The 18,149-nt window shown below is 35.1% G+C and overlaps 2 protein-coding genes across 2 annotated transcripts in view; one reads left to right on the top strand and one right to left on the bottom strand.

The window, feature by feature from the left end:
* Positions 1–18,149, bottom strand: part of PAPLA1 (Phosphatidic Acid Phospholipase A1) — a 161,119-nt gene that overhangs the window by 111,361 nt on the left and 31,609 nt on the right. The gene's annotated exons all lie outside the window — the stretch shown is intronic.
* Positions 1–18,149, top strand: part of LOC137927223 (uncharacterized) — an 86,047-nt gene that overhangs the window by 41,909 nt on the left and 25,989 nt on the right. Inside the window, exons 5-9 of the mRNA XM_068771003.1 lie at positions 6,698–6,795; positions 11,077–11,241; positions 13,628–13,750; positions 14,632–14,748; positions 15,685–15,814. Of these exons, the coding sequence (XP_068627104.1) occupies positions 6,698–6,795; positions 11,077–11,241; positions 13,628–13,750; positions 14,632–14,748; positions 15,685–15,814 (633 nt within the window). The remainder of the gene's footprint in view (positions 1–6,697; positions 6,796–11,076; positions 11,242–13,627; positions 13,751–14,631; positions 14,749–15,684; positions 15,815–18,149) is intronic.

The following is an 18,149-nucleotide window of genomic DNA, read 5'->3' as shown; positions in this document are numbered from 1 at the left end:
AATATCTCAGAAATGAGGATTTCCGCAGAAAAATCAATGTCATCGCGGTATCGTCTTCGAAAAGCTAACTACTCTTTCATGCGTCTTGGGATATGCGCATTTATCATCGGGCTGGCGGGCGGTGCACTTTATTGCACGACTACTGCTGCATGGCGGTAGTAGCTATATATTGGTCCTTTTCTTACTTATATATAATCAAGTTCCACGACATATCTCAGACCTTGCTTTTTTAGTTCTAAACCTAAAATTAAAATATATTAATAATATTTTTTTTATTAACATTCAAGAGTTTTTAATCGATCGAAATGTGTAGAACTTGGTTTGTGGAGTTCGGTTCAAAATTATTTTAAATTGAATTTAAAAGACGACTGTTGACTTTTTGGACGGCTCGTCTCAGCGGATCAGCGTTCCTGGCCGGTGGTAACATACTACTTGTAATGTTAAAATCAACAGATTCAAAAGCGCTTGTAAAAATTTACTTGAATAAAGATATTCTGGAATTAGAAGTTGTAGCTTGTATGAGTAGCATTGGGGCCGATGGCGTGGTTAACATACTGGAAAGTCACAGGAGGAACAAGAAGAATGCCTCAGAAAGATCACAAAATGAATTTAAAGAGTCCATCCTCTAAAAGCCTTAAGAAAATTCCTTTACATATAAATAGAGCATTTTTATATTTTTAATTTTATTGCAACTAATCATTATAATTACTAGTATAAGAGATATCCATGAATATGTTCACAAATATAAACCTGACTTTTGTTGCTGCTCTCAAACCAACATTTGTCAGTCACCAAAATATCTCAAATTAAACAATATCATTATTGTAGCGTAATTTGATTCAGGTTTCTACTATTGCTTTTAATCGTTCTCTTCTGGTATCCATAGTGTTCCAAAGTGAAACATTATAATATTAATGAAAGGAATAAACAGAGTTTCGGACTTTACTATAATACCAGTCTTATTTAAACGGTTTTTTTAGTTCGACCCGTACGGAATTTATTTATTTATTTGGGTCAAAATTAGAAATGGAAATTTAAGCACCTTCCTGTTGTCAGATCAATCTGAAATTTGGTACACACATTTAATTTAGATGACAATACAATATAATAAAATCAATAACATTATAATCTAAGATGGTCGCCGATACAAAATGGCGGATTACATATTTTTCCTTAACCCCCTCAATATGGGTATCAAATGAAAGAGCTACACTAGTAAAACACGATGATTATGTCAAAATTTAAAATTTAAGATGGACGCCGTTCCAATATGGCGGACTAGGTACATATTTTTCCACAACCACCACAATATGGGTTTCAAATAAAACCGTTTAACTTAAAAGTTTTTTTACCGATTTTTATTCCTGTTATTGATCCAAAAACAATTGTACATTCTCAGACATTTTACCACTAAGAGAACCAGATATTAATTGTCCTCGTTTCAGCCGATAGACACTCACTACAAGGTATAGGTCTCTCCCAAAGGTTTTCTACTAGATGATATACCATAATCACCACGGCTAGCAGGCGGGTTTACGATAGCAGTTTGGTAATATGGTACGCAGAGGATGTTGCACCCATTCTGGAACCTTGTTTGTGATCAATGGCATTCCTATCTGATTAAAGCCCAAAGTGTTAATAATATAAGGTTGTATTTCGGGAATCGATCTCGCGACCCACGATCGCAAGTCTCGCTCCACTACCGCCGGGACATTTATAATTACATTCATTTGCAATCAAGTAATTTACATACCACATAGTATCACAGCGTCGTAATTATCAACACGAAACATTTAAAATTATTGTAAAATATTTACATCATGTCTCAGACTGCGGATACGCCTTACCTGAAACAATTAAGGAAATACACCATTAAATTACTTAATTTACTTTCATTTTATTTTATTACAAGTCCTGCAAAAGGATAATAGTAAATAATAAAAATATTTATTTATGTAAATATTAGTACAAAGTTCGGAAGGCCAAAGGGTCTTTAAAACAGTTGATACTAGTCAGTGGTGGACCCAGCGGCATGGAACTGGATCCCGAGCATAGCCTCGTTGAGCAACTTTGAACCTACCAGTGTCGACCAGACAGATAACATTTTAATAGTAACATGTAATATAGTTTTATCTTAAGACACTAAGGAGGAATGAAAGTTATTGTAAAGAAGGAAAGAATAAAAAACGTTAAGCACAAAAGATTTGTAAGGAAATTAATTAAAAATACAATATAAATGAAGTCTGTATGTGTCCCTGTCCACCCATAATAGGGGTGAAACGTAGGACCCTAGGGGTCAAAGCACTTGGAGATATATCGCAAAACTTTCCGAAATTACCACATTAATTGACAAGATCTAAAACTAAATATTTTTTTGGTGATAAAGTTACAATATAATATCTACAAAGCCATTGAATCAATTGTTACCTTCACAAGCAAAATCTGCGATGTTTTTTTATGATCCCATTATTTTGACATAATGGCATGGTATGCCACGGTTAGATTTTCCATTCAGGCCGAGTGGGACGTATGCGACCCACACTTTCAAAAATAAATAGTCTAAGACGTATGCTTTACACTTTTACAATACTGCAAAGCTATAATTAGCGGAAATAAGTTATAAATTTGAATATGCATTACGTACGCGCATGCGTGATGTGAAGTTATCTATATTCGAACTTAAAATTCATTTTTAAGAATCCTTTGTTTTTCAATGAGAACTGCAAATGGCCTGAAAGTGCAGCGGGGGTCATATACACGTCCAACATGGCATAGAATATATTAAGGACACATCTCTCGTATTACCAACATCATAACTTACTCTTTGTAATACAATAAAATTTTTAATGATTTTGATACAAATTATTTATCATATTTCGATAAAAAAAAATTATTGAAAAATTGTTTATTGCCAAAAGTGGTTATATATTTGATGACATGTTAACAGGTGGTCGTTATAACAAGATGTCGATATATAAACCAGCGTAAGGTCAACTGGAAGGTCGTTACGAGATTAATATTTTGAAAAATATCGTAAACGACTATTTGAAACGTTTTATGATGCTAATAATTGACAAGTAATTGCGGGTAATAAAAGTTTTAATGCCCACAACACAGTGTAGCGCCTCGCTGTACCGCATCCGTATATATCAAAACATTTATAACGTGCTTGCATCATCCTTACGTCACAACCAATGCATTAATTCTATCTTGCGAGTCCCTCGTTTGATTCTCAGCAAACGTACTGTTTAAATTCTACACAGCACTGTAAGAAACAAGGCAAGAAGAACTTGTGCGTGTATTCATCATCATTTGATCAGTGAAACGCCCACAGATGGGCACAGGTCTGCCCATTGATTTCTAATATAACCGAATGAAAGAGGCCCGCACTCAGCGCTTTCCTTCAACCTTAATGAGATCTTCTGTTCACATATGGCAGATATATGTAAAAAACGAAAAAAAGGAATAACTATTCTATTTTACTTCTTTCCTACAACCCTACTTTTTAAAAAACCTTAATAAGGATCATATTTTTGTGATACATTAACATCCTCCAATAACCATAAGTTACTAACTTATTTCATTGCTACATGTTTATCCAAATCAATACAGACTGATAATATATATATATATATATATATATATATATATATATATATATATATATACACACATATGTGTGTATATATATATATATATATTCTAAATGTATGCATATCATTCGACGTTTCAGCCCATGGATACCTACTGCAAGGCATAAGCCTTTCCAAAGATATATATATGAGGGGGAGGGGGGAATAAACCATAATCTGATCGCAGCGTGATATAATGATATGCAGAGGAGGTTGCTACCCATCCTTTGGAAACTTATTTGTGAGCGATGCTAATGCTAATAAATAAACGCACAAAGTATGAATAACATTGTATCCTGGGAATAGAACCCGCGAATGGCGATCACAAACCTCACCTACCGCTATTTATTTTTACACTTATTTTCTTGCATTTTAAAAAATCTTTTTTTTTACATTATATTACAAATCTTTTTCTTTGAAACCGACTTTAATAAACACGTCAAACCTTTAGTTAAGTCTTTAGTACTCAATCCATGAAGCAATATGTATATTTATACTCTCAAATTTTTATGATAATATACTATACTTTAGAAGGAAAAAGGAACGTGTAACCTGATTATGCTTAGAAGTAGACGTGGCTGTCTTTATAGAAACTAGTGTATGCTTTTAAAGCTAAAGAAAAAATTCATTTATTCAACATTGGAACTTTTAACAAATTTTTGTTGATCATCAACTTATTATCTATTTATGTTTTTAAAACATTTAATTTTTGACTTTACCCTGCTTCAGTATTAAATAGTTGTGGAGAAGAAGCAGAACGATATTCCAGATAACTTAGAAACCAGGTGATATCGCTTTAATACGAATATCAAGATAAACTTTGGTGGTGGTTATAGGCCGGCGTGACCCGCAGCTGGTAGAAGAAAGATTCAATAGTGGCAAATACCTTTCCAACTGTCTTATGTAAAGTAAACAAAAAGAAATTAAATATATTGTAAACAAAACATTGGTACGAATTAGAATAGGTAGAAATAGGTAGTAAATACTAGCAATTGTAAACATCACGTACGCCGGCTACCAAAACACGCAAAAAAAAAACAATCTAAAATTTCAAATGTGTCTGACCTTGGTCAGTGAATGTGAGAGGTGGTTCAAGTAAATCGACACCGAAACGGTCTAGTTAACGTAGGCAGACCGGGCAGAAAAACGGATCCACTTGGATCTGGTAGTGCACAATTCATAACTAAAGCTCATCGACAGATCAACGAACAACTACCAAGACAGCATTCCTCTAGAAGATGCTATGGCATTCAATGGCTGGACGCGGGCAGCACAATACCGCGAATCCTCGGAATCTTTGGGGGACGTAGGAGTAAGGCATAGGCTTGCAATGGATATCTGTCGGATTACATGATTAACCTGTGATACATTTCGACGTCTTTCATTCTTTGAAACTATCTTTTCTTTAAAATGAGCAAGTCTGTAAATAGTTGTATGATTAAATAAAAATTAAAGCCATTAGCGAAAGAATAGATTTCTCTCTAATTGTATATTATATACGACGTGGGTAGGCCTCCGTTAGCAGACGGCTTTGGGGGTGAAGGCTATACTTTGGGCGTCTATCAGCTGAAACAATGATAACGAGGACTTTGTTCTTCTCGCAAATCTGAGGTCGTTCTTTTCTTGTCTAAAGCAGAACGCTTCAAATGTTAATACACTTTAGAATAAACTTCCTTTCGGAATTTAAAAGTGAGTAAACAGTTTAAAAAGTTTGGAAACCATTGATGGGGGAATCAACGTAACTTATCTGTTATTGTATATTATAGAATATATGTACATATAATCCTATTCATATATGTGTAAACTGTATATTAGATAATAAGTATAGTATTTATCATGTAAATATAAAAAACAGTGTTCGGTTATAGAATTTGTATTTCAAATTTCAATGTAAGAAAAGTACTACAAATACTTATTTCAATTGGAATTAAAAAGAAGAATTGTACGGATTTCATTGCTTAAACATTATTTTTGTCTGAATGCTGACAATCACTTCGGAAATACTCTTGGAATCTGATATCGGTATTTCGTTTCTCTTGATGTAGAAGTATTCGTTAGATATCATTAATGTCGCGAAAGATATTTTCTTTAAGCACTAAGATGGTATCTGGTTTAATTTCTTAAGCTTTACCCATCAGATACCCCCTCAAAATGTCCTTTCTGGCCAGAGGATATCACCACAACGTCTTATCGTCTTCAAGGAAAAACATAGTATTTTATATTATTTTTAATCATATTTACTCACCTGCCATTACAATGGAAAAGCAAAATAGTAAACAAATAAATAGTATATTCGAATCCTCTGGATTTCAACTCATAAATTTGAACCAGTTATTAAACCTAATAGCGTACAAACATGATTATTTAAATTTCGCATGCTTTCCGGTGCAAATTAGACAATACTTTTAAATGACAATTGCTCTTTGCACGGTGGCATTTATGGCTTTACATAGCTTTTTACATGTTTGAGGTGAATATCACTCAAAATTTCATTCTTTACTTTACGCCTTCACTTCTTTACTGTATCCAAAACTTTAGACTTCCTCTAGTGAGACAGCGTTATCCTTTTGATATTTTATCGCACCGGGAAGTTGCCGGAAGCAGATTAACAAGATAATTTCTTTGCCTATTCTTAAATTTGTTGACTATATTGTCCACAAAGTTCTAGAAGGTCTTGCTTCCACTGTCTCTGATAGTATTACTCTGTAAAGCAGTCCTTTACCACCTTGTTTGGGCGATGCCTCCCCTTTGCCTTTCCCAAATTCTTACTCCCCCTAATGTAACATATATAATTTTAAATTAAAACGAAGTGAAATTTTTATATTAAACTCGTGTAGAGTCCACTTTAAAATTGCCCACCTGAACAATCAAAATGCCCTTTTATGGGACGTGGGCCCCACGTTGGGAAACAACGCTTTAAGGTGATAGCCCTGAGCGCGAACGCATACTTCCCTTACGTCACTAAGAACGCGCTAAGAATTCATTTCCTCGTTCGGGATTTTGATTACAATCATGCCTATAAATGTAAACTAATTGATTTATTTAACATGCGTTTATCTTGGCAGGTATCAACTGGAGATCCAGGCACAACCTTCAGGCGAGTGGCTCGGGAGGTGATCGGACGGTCACTGAAGCATTGTCCAAGCTTATACTTAAATACCAGGTAAACATAAACCGACAGAGTTTAAGCATACATCAGTGGCGTAGCTAGGGGGTGGCAAGAGGGGCGGTCGCCCTAGGGCACCACGGGCAAGGGGGGCACCCAAATTGAAAATATTTTTTTTGATGAACAAAAAAATGTTAAAAGAAAAATGAAAACCACGAGTTTAACTAGCGATGTCAGAGTTCAGATCTCCAGTGGGGCCTTTTTTGCCAAAAATGACATATTCATCAGATTAGTGGGGCCCTAAGAACATTTACAAATTTAATATATGCCGAAACTGGTTCGGTTCGTTAGTCAGAGATTGTTATTAATTTTTTTTTTTTGGGATTTGGTATCTTTTGTGGCCCCAAAATAAAAAATCAAGAATTTAATGAAATAGGCCAAGAATTTATTAAAATAGGAAACTAGCCGCATATATTTATTGAAAACGAAACGGTTTGCAGCTATTTCAATAGACCTAAATCATTTGTTTTAACGCAAACAGTCTTGAAGACTTTCCATAAACATTCGATATTTTGTGTATGAATTATTAAATCGTTAGGGTCAACAAAGTGTAGATTGTGGTGACTGTTTCGCGACGTAAACGTTTGAACTTAATTGGTTGTATCACCTCTAATTATAAGTCACTATTTGGATACCGAATTAACATGTACTTTAACAAAATATAAACAATCTACAGTACGATGTCTATGTGTTACTTTCAGAGCACTATTCTCAGTGTATATGCAAATTGCCCAAATTATCCATATTTTCTCGTTTTGTAATATTCGTTTATGTTCATTTATTTTTTGCATGTAGGGGTTGGTCCACCTCCACAATCGTATCAAACGGCCCAAATTTATCGAAATAAGTATTAAAAAAACCATAATCGAATTTATTAAAAAATATATAGATTATACCAAGGCTTCTAAAACTGAGTTTCGGACCCTCTAACGTGTCTTCTGAAAATTTTAGAGGGTCGCGAGATTTCGAAAATAAGAATTTCTATAAGACTTTTTATTTTTTATTTTTTTGGAAGGGGTCGCCAAGGAATCTTTTATTGAATGGGGTCGCGAAAAACTTATAAACCGAAAGGGTATCGCGAGTTAAATAATTTGAGAAGCCATGAATTATACCATAAATCGCAGACCTGCTAACATCTGTTTCATCCGAAATATACTTCATTTTCATGCCTAAACAATTTATATATAAAATGCGCATAGTGGCCGAAATCGCCATATGTTAATTTTCGAAATTGTGTTATAAAATAGAGGAGTCTTTTTCTACATGTTTTCTGTGAACACCTCATTCGTCCGTCAATAGCGTGGCGAATCTTCCCTTTTCAATATGCGTGGGTCAGCCGCATTCACAATATTTTACAGAAACATTTACTAGTCGGAGTTGGTCATCAGGTTCAAATGCAGGATGCATCGTTCGGTTTATATTATTTTTAAAATTTCGACTAATTTTTTTTTACAAGGTAATTTTTTCGTTTTATTTTTGGGACCCTCTTCCCAAAGCTACCAACGTCCGTTTTTTTAATCCTTTAAGATAACTAAATATGTGTTTGTTAAAAGTTTTTCCTTCAAGATAGCACCTTATATTTTTTTGTAAATTTTGACCTTCAAGATAGCACCATATGGCGTTTTCAGAAAAAAAGATTCATTTGAAGAGAACACCATATGAAGTTTTAAAAAAACACCCCAAGAGAACACCATGTGGTCTTATGTGCGTGAAAATTTTTAAACTCAGTAAAAAAATGGGGGGGGGGGGCACCTGACCACAATTTTGCCAGGGGTTTGAAATTGTGAAATTGATCACAAAAAAAATGCTGGGGCTTGGTGTGTGCTCTTCCCAGTTCAGATAGCATATCAAATTCTAACTTCCACAGGTCACTGTAAATTATTAAAATACGTATAACTTAATATCACTTATAAAGTTAGAAGGTAAGCAACAACTTTATAAGTTGTATGTAAGACAAATCCGTTCTTACAAACATCTGTCGATGACACAGACATATGCGATCACGTTTAATTTGGCGTTAAATTTATTCACAATACAAAGTGTGTACAGACGCATATAAAATGTTTTACTGGTGCGATTGTCAACGTCGTGCCGTCATTGTTTGGGAACATCGGTGACAGACCACTGGAGGTCGTACACCCGAATTGCACGAACAGTTGAAACAGAATATGGGATAGTATCAACTTTAATGGAATCTGCAGTGTTGAAATATTCATGTGTAATAAAAATAGTTTAAGGTTAAAAATTTTTTGCTGACAAACTAATTACACATTCATAAAATATAAATTCTCTAGTGTAGTCTTCGTTTTGATATACACCAATACCTCACTTCACGTCCAAAAAAACACGACGCAAATTGAATTAAGATTTTCCATAGAAAACCATGCAAAGATCGAAGATAAGCTCCAAGGTTACGAAAATACTACTCTTTAAAAGGAAAATTGAACAAAGTAAACATTTAAAAAATAAAAATAATATAACTCTGCCAATAAACAAATTAGAAAAATATATACCTTTTTTGTAACCAGAAACAACTCGTTAAAATTTATATATATTTATTATTCTCTTTTAAAAAAAAGCACAATACACCACATTACAACACATTACTTAATTGAAATTGAACTCCAAAATTAGCAAAACAAAGTGAAAATAAAACTGTATTAAAATAGCTTTTGGAAAAAAAAGAAAATTTCAAAAAAAAATTAAAAACTGGAACCCAAAACATCGCAACCTCGAAAATCTAACGACGCACAGTGAAAATTAGTACTAAGCAGCAACGCAACTTCGAAAAAAACGCAAAACGAAGCGACGCAAATCGAGGTATTGGTGTACATTAAAAGTTGATTTTTATATAGTTTCAATTTTAAATGCACACATAACATAAAGGTTTAATAGTGTAGCATTATTTACCTATCACTAAGATTTAAAAACGAAATGCATATTTATTTTTCTATACGATGAGCATAAATATTATCATAACTACTATCTGTTAGACTTATAGATATATCAACTAACTTTCGCAGCAAAGAAATTTTAATAAAATAATAACATATTAGCTATTAAACATGTTATATATATACAGGCTGATTGATTATATTACTCTATATTAATATATGGTATAAACTGTTCAAACATCAATGTTTTCAGAATAACTAACGTAGCGAAAATATACTAAGGAGTAGCGTTTTCTATTTTCGGAGTACTAACAACTCAAATTAAAATGAGGTGTTGTTCACTATCTTTCCCTGCTGACTTATACTTTCTAAAGTTATTGGCCCTCCGCATACTAATAGGAAAAAAATTATACATATTTCAGAGTGCTCACTTTATATGGGTTAATTGAAAATAGATATAAAAGCTTTTTGCTCTGTACGAACGTAAACTTTTAAAGCTTTTACATGTACAACCAATAACCATGTACCTCCGCCTGACTTGCGATTGCAAAAGTGCTTTCCACTATAAGCCAACCCTACTAAATACATATCTGAATTTTCAATATCTGACCGCAGATTTGCCATTTCTTTTTTGTTTTTACATGTATAGCCAATAACCTTGTACATCCGTTTGACTCGTCCATTCGCGTCCTAAGCTGATACAAAAGTGCTTTCCATTATAAGGCAACACTAGTAAATCTATACCTGAAATATTGAATGCCTGACAGCAGATTCCTTCTTTACTTGTTTTTGCTTTTAAATCTATAACCAATAACCTTGTACATCCGCCTGACTGGCTCTTTCGCGTCTCAGGTGATTACAAAAGTGTTTTCCGCTCTAAGCCAACACTATTAAACATACATGGGAATGTAAAATATCTGACAGCAGGTTCGCCATTTTTTTGTTTTTGCTTTTACATGTATAACTTGTACATCCGTCCATTCGCGTCCTAAGCTGATACAAAAGTGCTTTCCGCTATAAGGCAACACTAGTAAATCTACACCTGAATATTGAATGCCTGACAGCAGATTCCTCCTTTACTTGTTTTTGTTTTTAAATCTACAAGCAATAACTTCCGCCTGACTCTTTCGCGTCTCAGGAGGTTACAAAAGTGCTTTCCACTCTAAGCCCACACTATTAAACATACATCTGAATGTTCAATATCTGACAGCAGATTTGTGATTTTCTTGTTTTTGCACCTATAACCATTATTTTATATCTATAATCACACTATATATTAAAAACAAATTCTTAACAATTGGCTCCTTTTATCGCTAATTCTCATAAGGTTTATAGAACAGAAAGCGGAGTATATTCTCTTATTTCCTACCGTTATTTGTGGCAGGGCGTTCGGACAGACGCTTCGCGCGATGGTACCATGAAGGCGTTGGCTTCCGCAGCCAAGCTGGTGCCGTACGACAGTGCGCTGTTCCTCATCACCGACAAGGAGGCTGGAGATCCACAGAAGCTGCCGCTTGCGTTGCGGGCGCTCATCGAGAAGAGACTAAAGGTTGTATTTTCGGCCACTGATCCTTGGTTATTTCCAACCTCCTTTTTCATCCTTCTCGATTTCTTTCATTCCTTTCCTTACTTCTTCCTTAACGTTTATACCATTACGTAGCATTATAATACGTTCTTTTTATGCATCCCTTTCCATCCTTCGCTACATTATAGAAAGCACTGCAAATACATTTACGTATTTATTTCCTTTTTCTTGAATTTTTAGTGATATATATATATATATATATATATATATATATATATATATATATATATATATATATATATATATATATATATATTTATATATTTACTTTGTTTTTTAGAGAGACTGAAGATTACCCAATGTCATCAAACTGCATATTATGTTTAAATCATTCTGAACCCTTTGGAGTTTGTCCTGAGGACCTCAAAGAGGGGACTGCGTTTGAAACCCTTGTAGCTTTAAGATGAATGATACCATCATAGGGGAGTTCAACCCGATTCTAGTTTGTGGCATTTTTTTTCATGTCGCACACAAATGGTCACTGTTAATGTCACTTTACTTATAATAATATTAATAAAAGAACATTATTTCCTCTCATTACTGAGGATTTAGCGTTATTTTGTTTACTTGACTATTTTAAGAAAACTTTACAAAGTAATAACTTAATGAACGTGATGTCGTAAGTAAAAATTAAGTAGCTAATTGCTTTCACGAATAATGTACCTAATTCTACATTTGTACCAAAAGCAATTTGAACACCCCCTGCAAGGTATACGCTTCCCCAAGGATATCTATAGGGGGATATACACAATCACTTCTCTTGGCAGACGGGTTTGAGATAGCAGTTTGGTAATATGGTACGCGGAAGACGCTGCTGCACATCCTCTGGAAATTCGCCAGCAGTGATAATCCTATATAATGAATGTACAAAGTGTGTGTTATAATAAGGTTGTATCCCAGGAATCGAACTCACGACCTACGATAAGTCTCAGCTAAAGTAATCAAATAAAGTTACTTGTGCTTAAAATCCAAGTAACGTAAAATGTCATACTGCGGGTTCCAAGCCTGTGACGCTCTAGGATGCCCCGCATGAGAGAACAATAAAAATTTTTCATGCATTTTAACGATTGAAAGGCTATTTTGAATTTTCTGCGTTACTATTGATGTGTTATTGCTATATTTTCATTGTTACTTATGTCACCTCTCTGTCATAATTAACTTCTACTAGTTGTTCATTTAAACCTTGCAGGGATCTAAAAATATGACTTATTTATGACAAATACCTTCATTATCTACTATAGTATTTGCATTTGATTTGTTTGAAGTTGTGCTGCTAGGCTTTGTGAAAAATTTTCGATGGTTGATCGTACCCCAGTTACATTGAAGACGTGCGTACGAAGAGAGACTATACTCGTGTATGTGTATAGTGTAGTGAATGAGGTGTAGTGTAAGTTATACGAAGCGAGGATTACTCGGCTATCGGCAACGACACCGGCCTCTCCTGACCGCCCTCGCTTGAACGCGGGCCTAAGGCTCTTACGATAACACTAATAATACGAAGCTTGGCCTGTGTTCCCTATTCAAAGCGCGTATTACTACTGTAATGTAGGAACACTGATTTAGGGAAACCAGTAAGTAATGTCGCTTTCTTAAGCTAAATTCACACGACTACATTTTTAACAAGTTTTTATTTCTAATCAACAATATGTTCACTTTCGTTATCAACAACCTTTTGCCATCTAGTATACAAATCAATCGATTTTTCTGTAAAATATGTCGACAGAAACGACATTACTTTCGGGTCCCCCTAATATTATAGAACATTTTTTTAATAATACCTAAATGCATAATGTTGTGCAATATATAAAAATTTCATACGAATTATTTTTTTACGTAATAAAGTTATTCTAATAATTAGAACCTTTTTTACATAAATACCTACATTGCATCTTTTTGCACATTTATTAAAAGTTTCACAAAAATTACTTCATAAATAACAAAAACAAGTTATGACGATTTTAGTACGTATACTTTTGTCACAAATCGTGCGGGCCCAGGTGTATGTCTTACAGATTTCTTTGCGGTCCTTAATGTGTTAAGATATATTTTTATTTCTAATTAACAAAATATTCACCATCGTTATCAAAACAACCTTTCGCCATCTAGTGTACAAATTTCCAATGCCGGAGCGGTAAAAATCAATCAGTTTTTCTGTAAAATATGTCGACAGAAACGACATTACTTTCCGGTCCCCCTAATATTTTGTACACGCCAACTCCAAAATACTGAAGGCCACAGTTGGTTCAAAACAGTGCCAATATTTGACTTTAAAAAGCCATTTAGATTGAAGAATGTCAAAGCGAGATATTAATTCCATATTCAAAATTAAGTTTAAAATGTTTTGCCACAGGTTTATACAATATGGACAGACCCTAGCCACCCGTCAGAGGAGTCGGAGCTGGCGTTGCAGGAACTAAGAAACGTTTCTTCCCACACTGAGGGAGACGTATTACCCTACTCCTTGCAAAATCCGGTAAGTTATCTATATTATATAGCTTGGGATGTAATGGATTATCCCTATTGCTGAATCAAAGATATTGCAATGACCACAAAAAAAGTTTGTCTTTTTTAAACCGTTTTATTTAGTTCGACCCGTACGGAATTTGTTTATTTGGGTCAAAATTAGAAATTGAAATTTAAGCACCTTCCCGTTGACAGATTGATGTGAAATTTAGTACACACATTTAATTTAGATGATAACACAATAAAATAAAATCAATAACATTATAAATCTAAGATGGCCGCCGATACAAAATGGCGGATTACATATTTTTCCTTAACCCCCTCAATATGAGTATCAAATGAAAGGGCTACACTAGTAAAACACGATGATTATGTCAAAATTTAAAATTCAAGATGGACGCCGTTCCAATATGGCGGACTAGGTACATATTTTTCCACAACCACCACAATATGGGTATCAAAAAACCGTTTAACTTAAAAGTTTTTTTAATGTATTTATTGTACGTTCTTTTCAAACTTGGACGCCTTTGAAACCACCTAGCTTTAACTTGAAGCTTTCTAGTATTTATTTATTTACTAAGCTCTACATTACATTTCATGACAAGTACAATCATTTGATATCTCAAGTGTTTAGTAGGGTTAGTTTTAATTTTCACAAATTTACGCTAATTTATATCACTGTTTTGTTTATAATGTAAGGTTAGCCTGGAGAGATATAAGCCTACTCCATCTTACTCCAGATTTCTCTATCTCAAGCTGATCATAACTTTCCCCCAACTCTCATGACGTCATCACTACCTTATGGTCGGTCTACCACTTGGTCTTTTCTTGTAAAAGGAGTCCAATTAGTATTAATTATATAACCTATCAGAAATAATTTGATTGTTCCAGGAGTTAGACAACAGTTTACCATCAGAGGCGGAGTTACAGCAGTGGGAGCCACTGGCTGAGCCGCTGCTGGGACCGCGAAGAGCACGACTGCGTCAGATCGAGGCGGATAGTTTTGATGTGAGTAATATAAACAAATTTACCGCAAAACCAACACCGAACTGTTTTAAAAAACAACAGACAGAATAAAAGTTAAATAGGAACGCGTACAAACATTAAATAAACGAAATGTAAAACGTTTGAATAATGAAGGAAGGTTATATTTCTTTAAAAACATCTTTACTCGTTTGACTCTTTACTGTAGACAGTATATTAACTAAGAAAAGGACCAATATTTAGCTACTTCCGCACATGCAGTGGTAGTCATGCGATAAAATGCACCGCCCGCCAGCCCGCTGATAAATGCGTATGCGGCAAACAATGCGAATCACACAACCGCCACCGCCAAATTACTCAACACGTGTTTCACCCCTCCACGGGGCATCTTCAGGAGTTATGTTACACCGATTAGTGCCAAACACAAAGTCTAAGTATATTAATGTTCAAATTTAACTCCGCTTTCTAAGAGGATCAATAATAATCTTTTACACAACTATGTCATATAATTCAAACGTAGTATAAATCAAAACATTTTTATTAATAAAGAGCGGAATATCCCATTTTGAACATCTTACTTTGACCTTTGCTTCTTTTCCCTCTCCACTCTTGCTGCTCTCATACTCAAATTTACCTATTTTGAATGCTTCACGTTCAAAATGTATCTATTTAAGAAACATTTTTCAAATCAGATCATAATAATTTCAACGTTAGGGCTTACCTTCCACCCCCTCCTTGTAGCTGCTCAATAAAAATTGCTGAAAGCGACTTTAATCCAGAGTCTTTGGATGACCTTAGCAAGAGCGGCCTGTCCACGTTGTGGGTGGACGTCCCGAACTGCGATTGCCGAGGTCTCCTCTCTAAATGCTTAAAATTCTAGCCTCCATCTCCCTTCTCAAATTGTTGCCACTTCAATTTGCCGTTAAGAAAATATGAACATCATTTCATCTCGAATTTCAGACTCTACTAGTGTGGAGGGGTGGCGGTGAAGCAATTTCTCTGGGTATTCCAGTGGAAGCTGGTGTGACAGCTCTGAGAGTTTTAATAGAAGGCGCCGTAGACCACGCCGCTCTTTTCCCGCCAAACGAAGGTAAGATAGAATCAATGTCTACACTTATCTATAATGAAAAAATAAACCTTTAATATACAACAACCTAACATTAAATTTAAAATTTGTCCAAATTAAATTCATTTACAAAAGACAAGTTTTTTCTTCTACAATTCGTTATTTTATGTATTTTGTTTATCAGCATCACATCGTTTCGTTACCAATTTCTCTGGTTACAAAGAAAAGCATGTTTTTTTTTATGAATTTAAGATGCTTTTCTAGATACTTACCAAGAAGAAACCTATTCACTCTCAACTTCAAATTTTCCAAGTTACAGTTAGCTGATAGGTTGTTCTATACGTTGGCTGTTCGCACTATAATAAAAGTATCAAAACGCTTAGGGCGAGTTGATCGGATTTCAACCGTGTATAGATATCGTCGGTATGTCATCTACAGCTCTAATGTTGGTCTGATCTCAATACAATGAAATTGTATCAAGTAGCGGCACAAACCGATGCTCCCTATGGAACCTTCAAGTTCCACATCCTGAAAAGAAGTTTAAGGCATGACTCTGTGTTTGGCACTAATCGGTGTAACATAACTCCTGAAGATGCCCCGTGGAGGGGAGAAACACGTGTTGAGTAATTTGGCGGTGGCGGTTGTGTGATTCGCATTGTTTGCCGCATACGCATTTATCAGCGAGCTAGCGGGCGGTGCATTTTATTGCACGACTACCACTGCATGTGCGGAAGTGGCTAAATATTGGTCCTTTTCTTACTTAGGATGGACTTCCGCGAGGTAACGCCTGATTTCATTAAATATTGAAGTTTAAGGCCAAGCGCCATCTGCACTCTGCCCCCCTCGGATCCACGGATTTTTGCAAATACCACTTGGGCAGAAATGTAAGCTAAGTCAAAAGAAAAATCACCCTTTTTTTCTACGATAATTGCATGAATCAATGCCGCCACAAATTAAAAAGCTACCAGCCACTAGTCATTGGTTACGATCTCTTAATTATAAATAACGTATTGTTCTTAATATCGTATTATGAGACAAAGCCTAGTCAGTTCGTATTCAAAAGGCGTTACCGGGGCCGAATGAAATGATCTTAGTCATATCGAGTACTTAAACAATAACACGACGGACAAACAAACAATCGAACATAAACATCAATAAGCAAAACGATAAATCATAACGCATTCATGGCTGAACCTATTAAGTTTTGCCTTAATATGACGGTTGAGATGGTGGTATACAGAAAACGTAAGCGCGTATACTTGATTCAGACAGTGATAAAAATAACTAAAATAAAAATGAACAATACGAAGTTAATATTTAATTGCCATCTATTCGAATATTTGTCGCTACGTTCAAAGTTGTAAACGAATATATATATCTGGAACAAACCGTCAGCTTGATAAGTTCAAACTCGAGAAACAGATAACTCTGAAACATCTCGTTGAAAACACTGCAATGCCTGAAGACAAAGGCCTTTGACCAGTATCTGTTGCCGGTGATAACTTATGGATCCTAGATGTGGTTGCTTCCGTTGGGTCTTATAAGAAGGCTCAAGGTAACCTAGAGAGCAATAGTGAAGATTACTAGGAGTATCCTCAGGAGATAGAATCAAATTAGGAGATAAGCAGAAGAATTAGGGTTTCCGTCGCAGCTTGAACTTCTCTTTTAAAGTAGGAGTGGGCGGAGCTCATTCCCCATGCGACAGCTAATCGTTGGGACCGAAATGTTTCCAAGTGACGACTGGTCAGTCGTTAGACGCGGCGTGGGTAGACCCTCCACTAGGTAGACCGACGACATAGTTAAGGTCAAGGAAGTAGCTGGTTGAGGGCAGCGCAAGACCTGTAATCGTGACGATCTTTGGATGAGGACTATGCCATGCAATGTCAATTAGCTGTAAAGATTTATCAACCACAAAGACTTAGTTTGGTTAGAGATGGATATAGTGAGAATCAACTACATCAGGCATATTTGTTAAGTTACTACTAAAAGCTAAACTACTGCGATTTGGTTAAATAATTATAAGCACATTCATTTTACCAGAAAGATTCTGGGAATCTTTGAACCACAGTTAAATCCCGGTTGATTCATCATCGATTTTTGTCTAGGGTGTACTCCTTTATTTTTCCATCTTAAAGCAATCAACGTGTTTATTTCTAAAGAAGTAATGGCAAAAAATTACCAAGTTTCAGTTTAAGAGCATTGTAAATCTGTAACTAACGAAGGAAACATAACATCCAAATAGCTTTGAGTTAACAGTAAACTTGGCAATGAGCATCCGCTTAAACCATAAGATCTCAGCCTTGGTAAAGATAATGTACTGACTGACTCACTCCAAGGTTTCGAGAAACACCTCGAGCTT

The sequence above is a fragment of the Battus philenor genome, unplaced genomic scaffold, assembly GCF_028537555.1.
Source record: "Battus philenor isolate CCGP_79_NKW_IND1 unplaced genomic scaffold, ilBatPhil1.0.hap1 SCAF_30, whole genome shotgun sequence".
Lineage (NCBI taxonomy): Eukaryota > Metazoa > Arthropoda > Insecta > Lepidoptera > Papilionidae > Battus > Battus philenor.
This window is presented reverse-complemented; position numbering and strand designations above follow the sequence as displayed.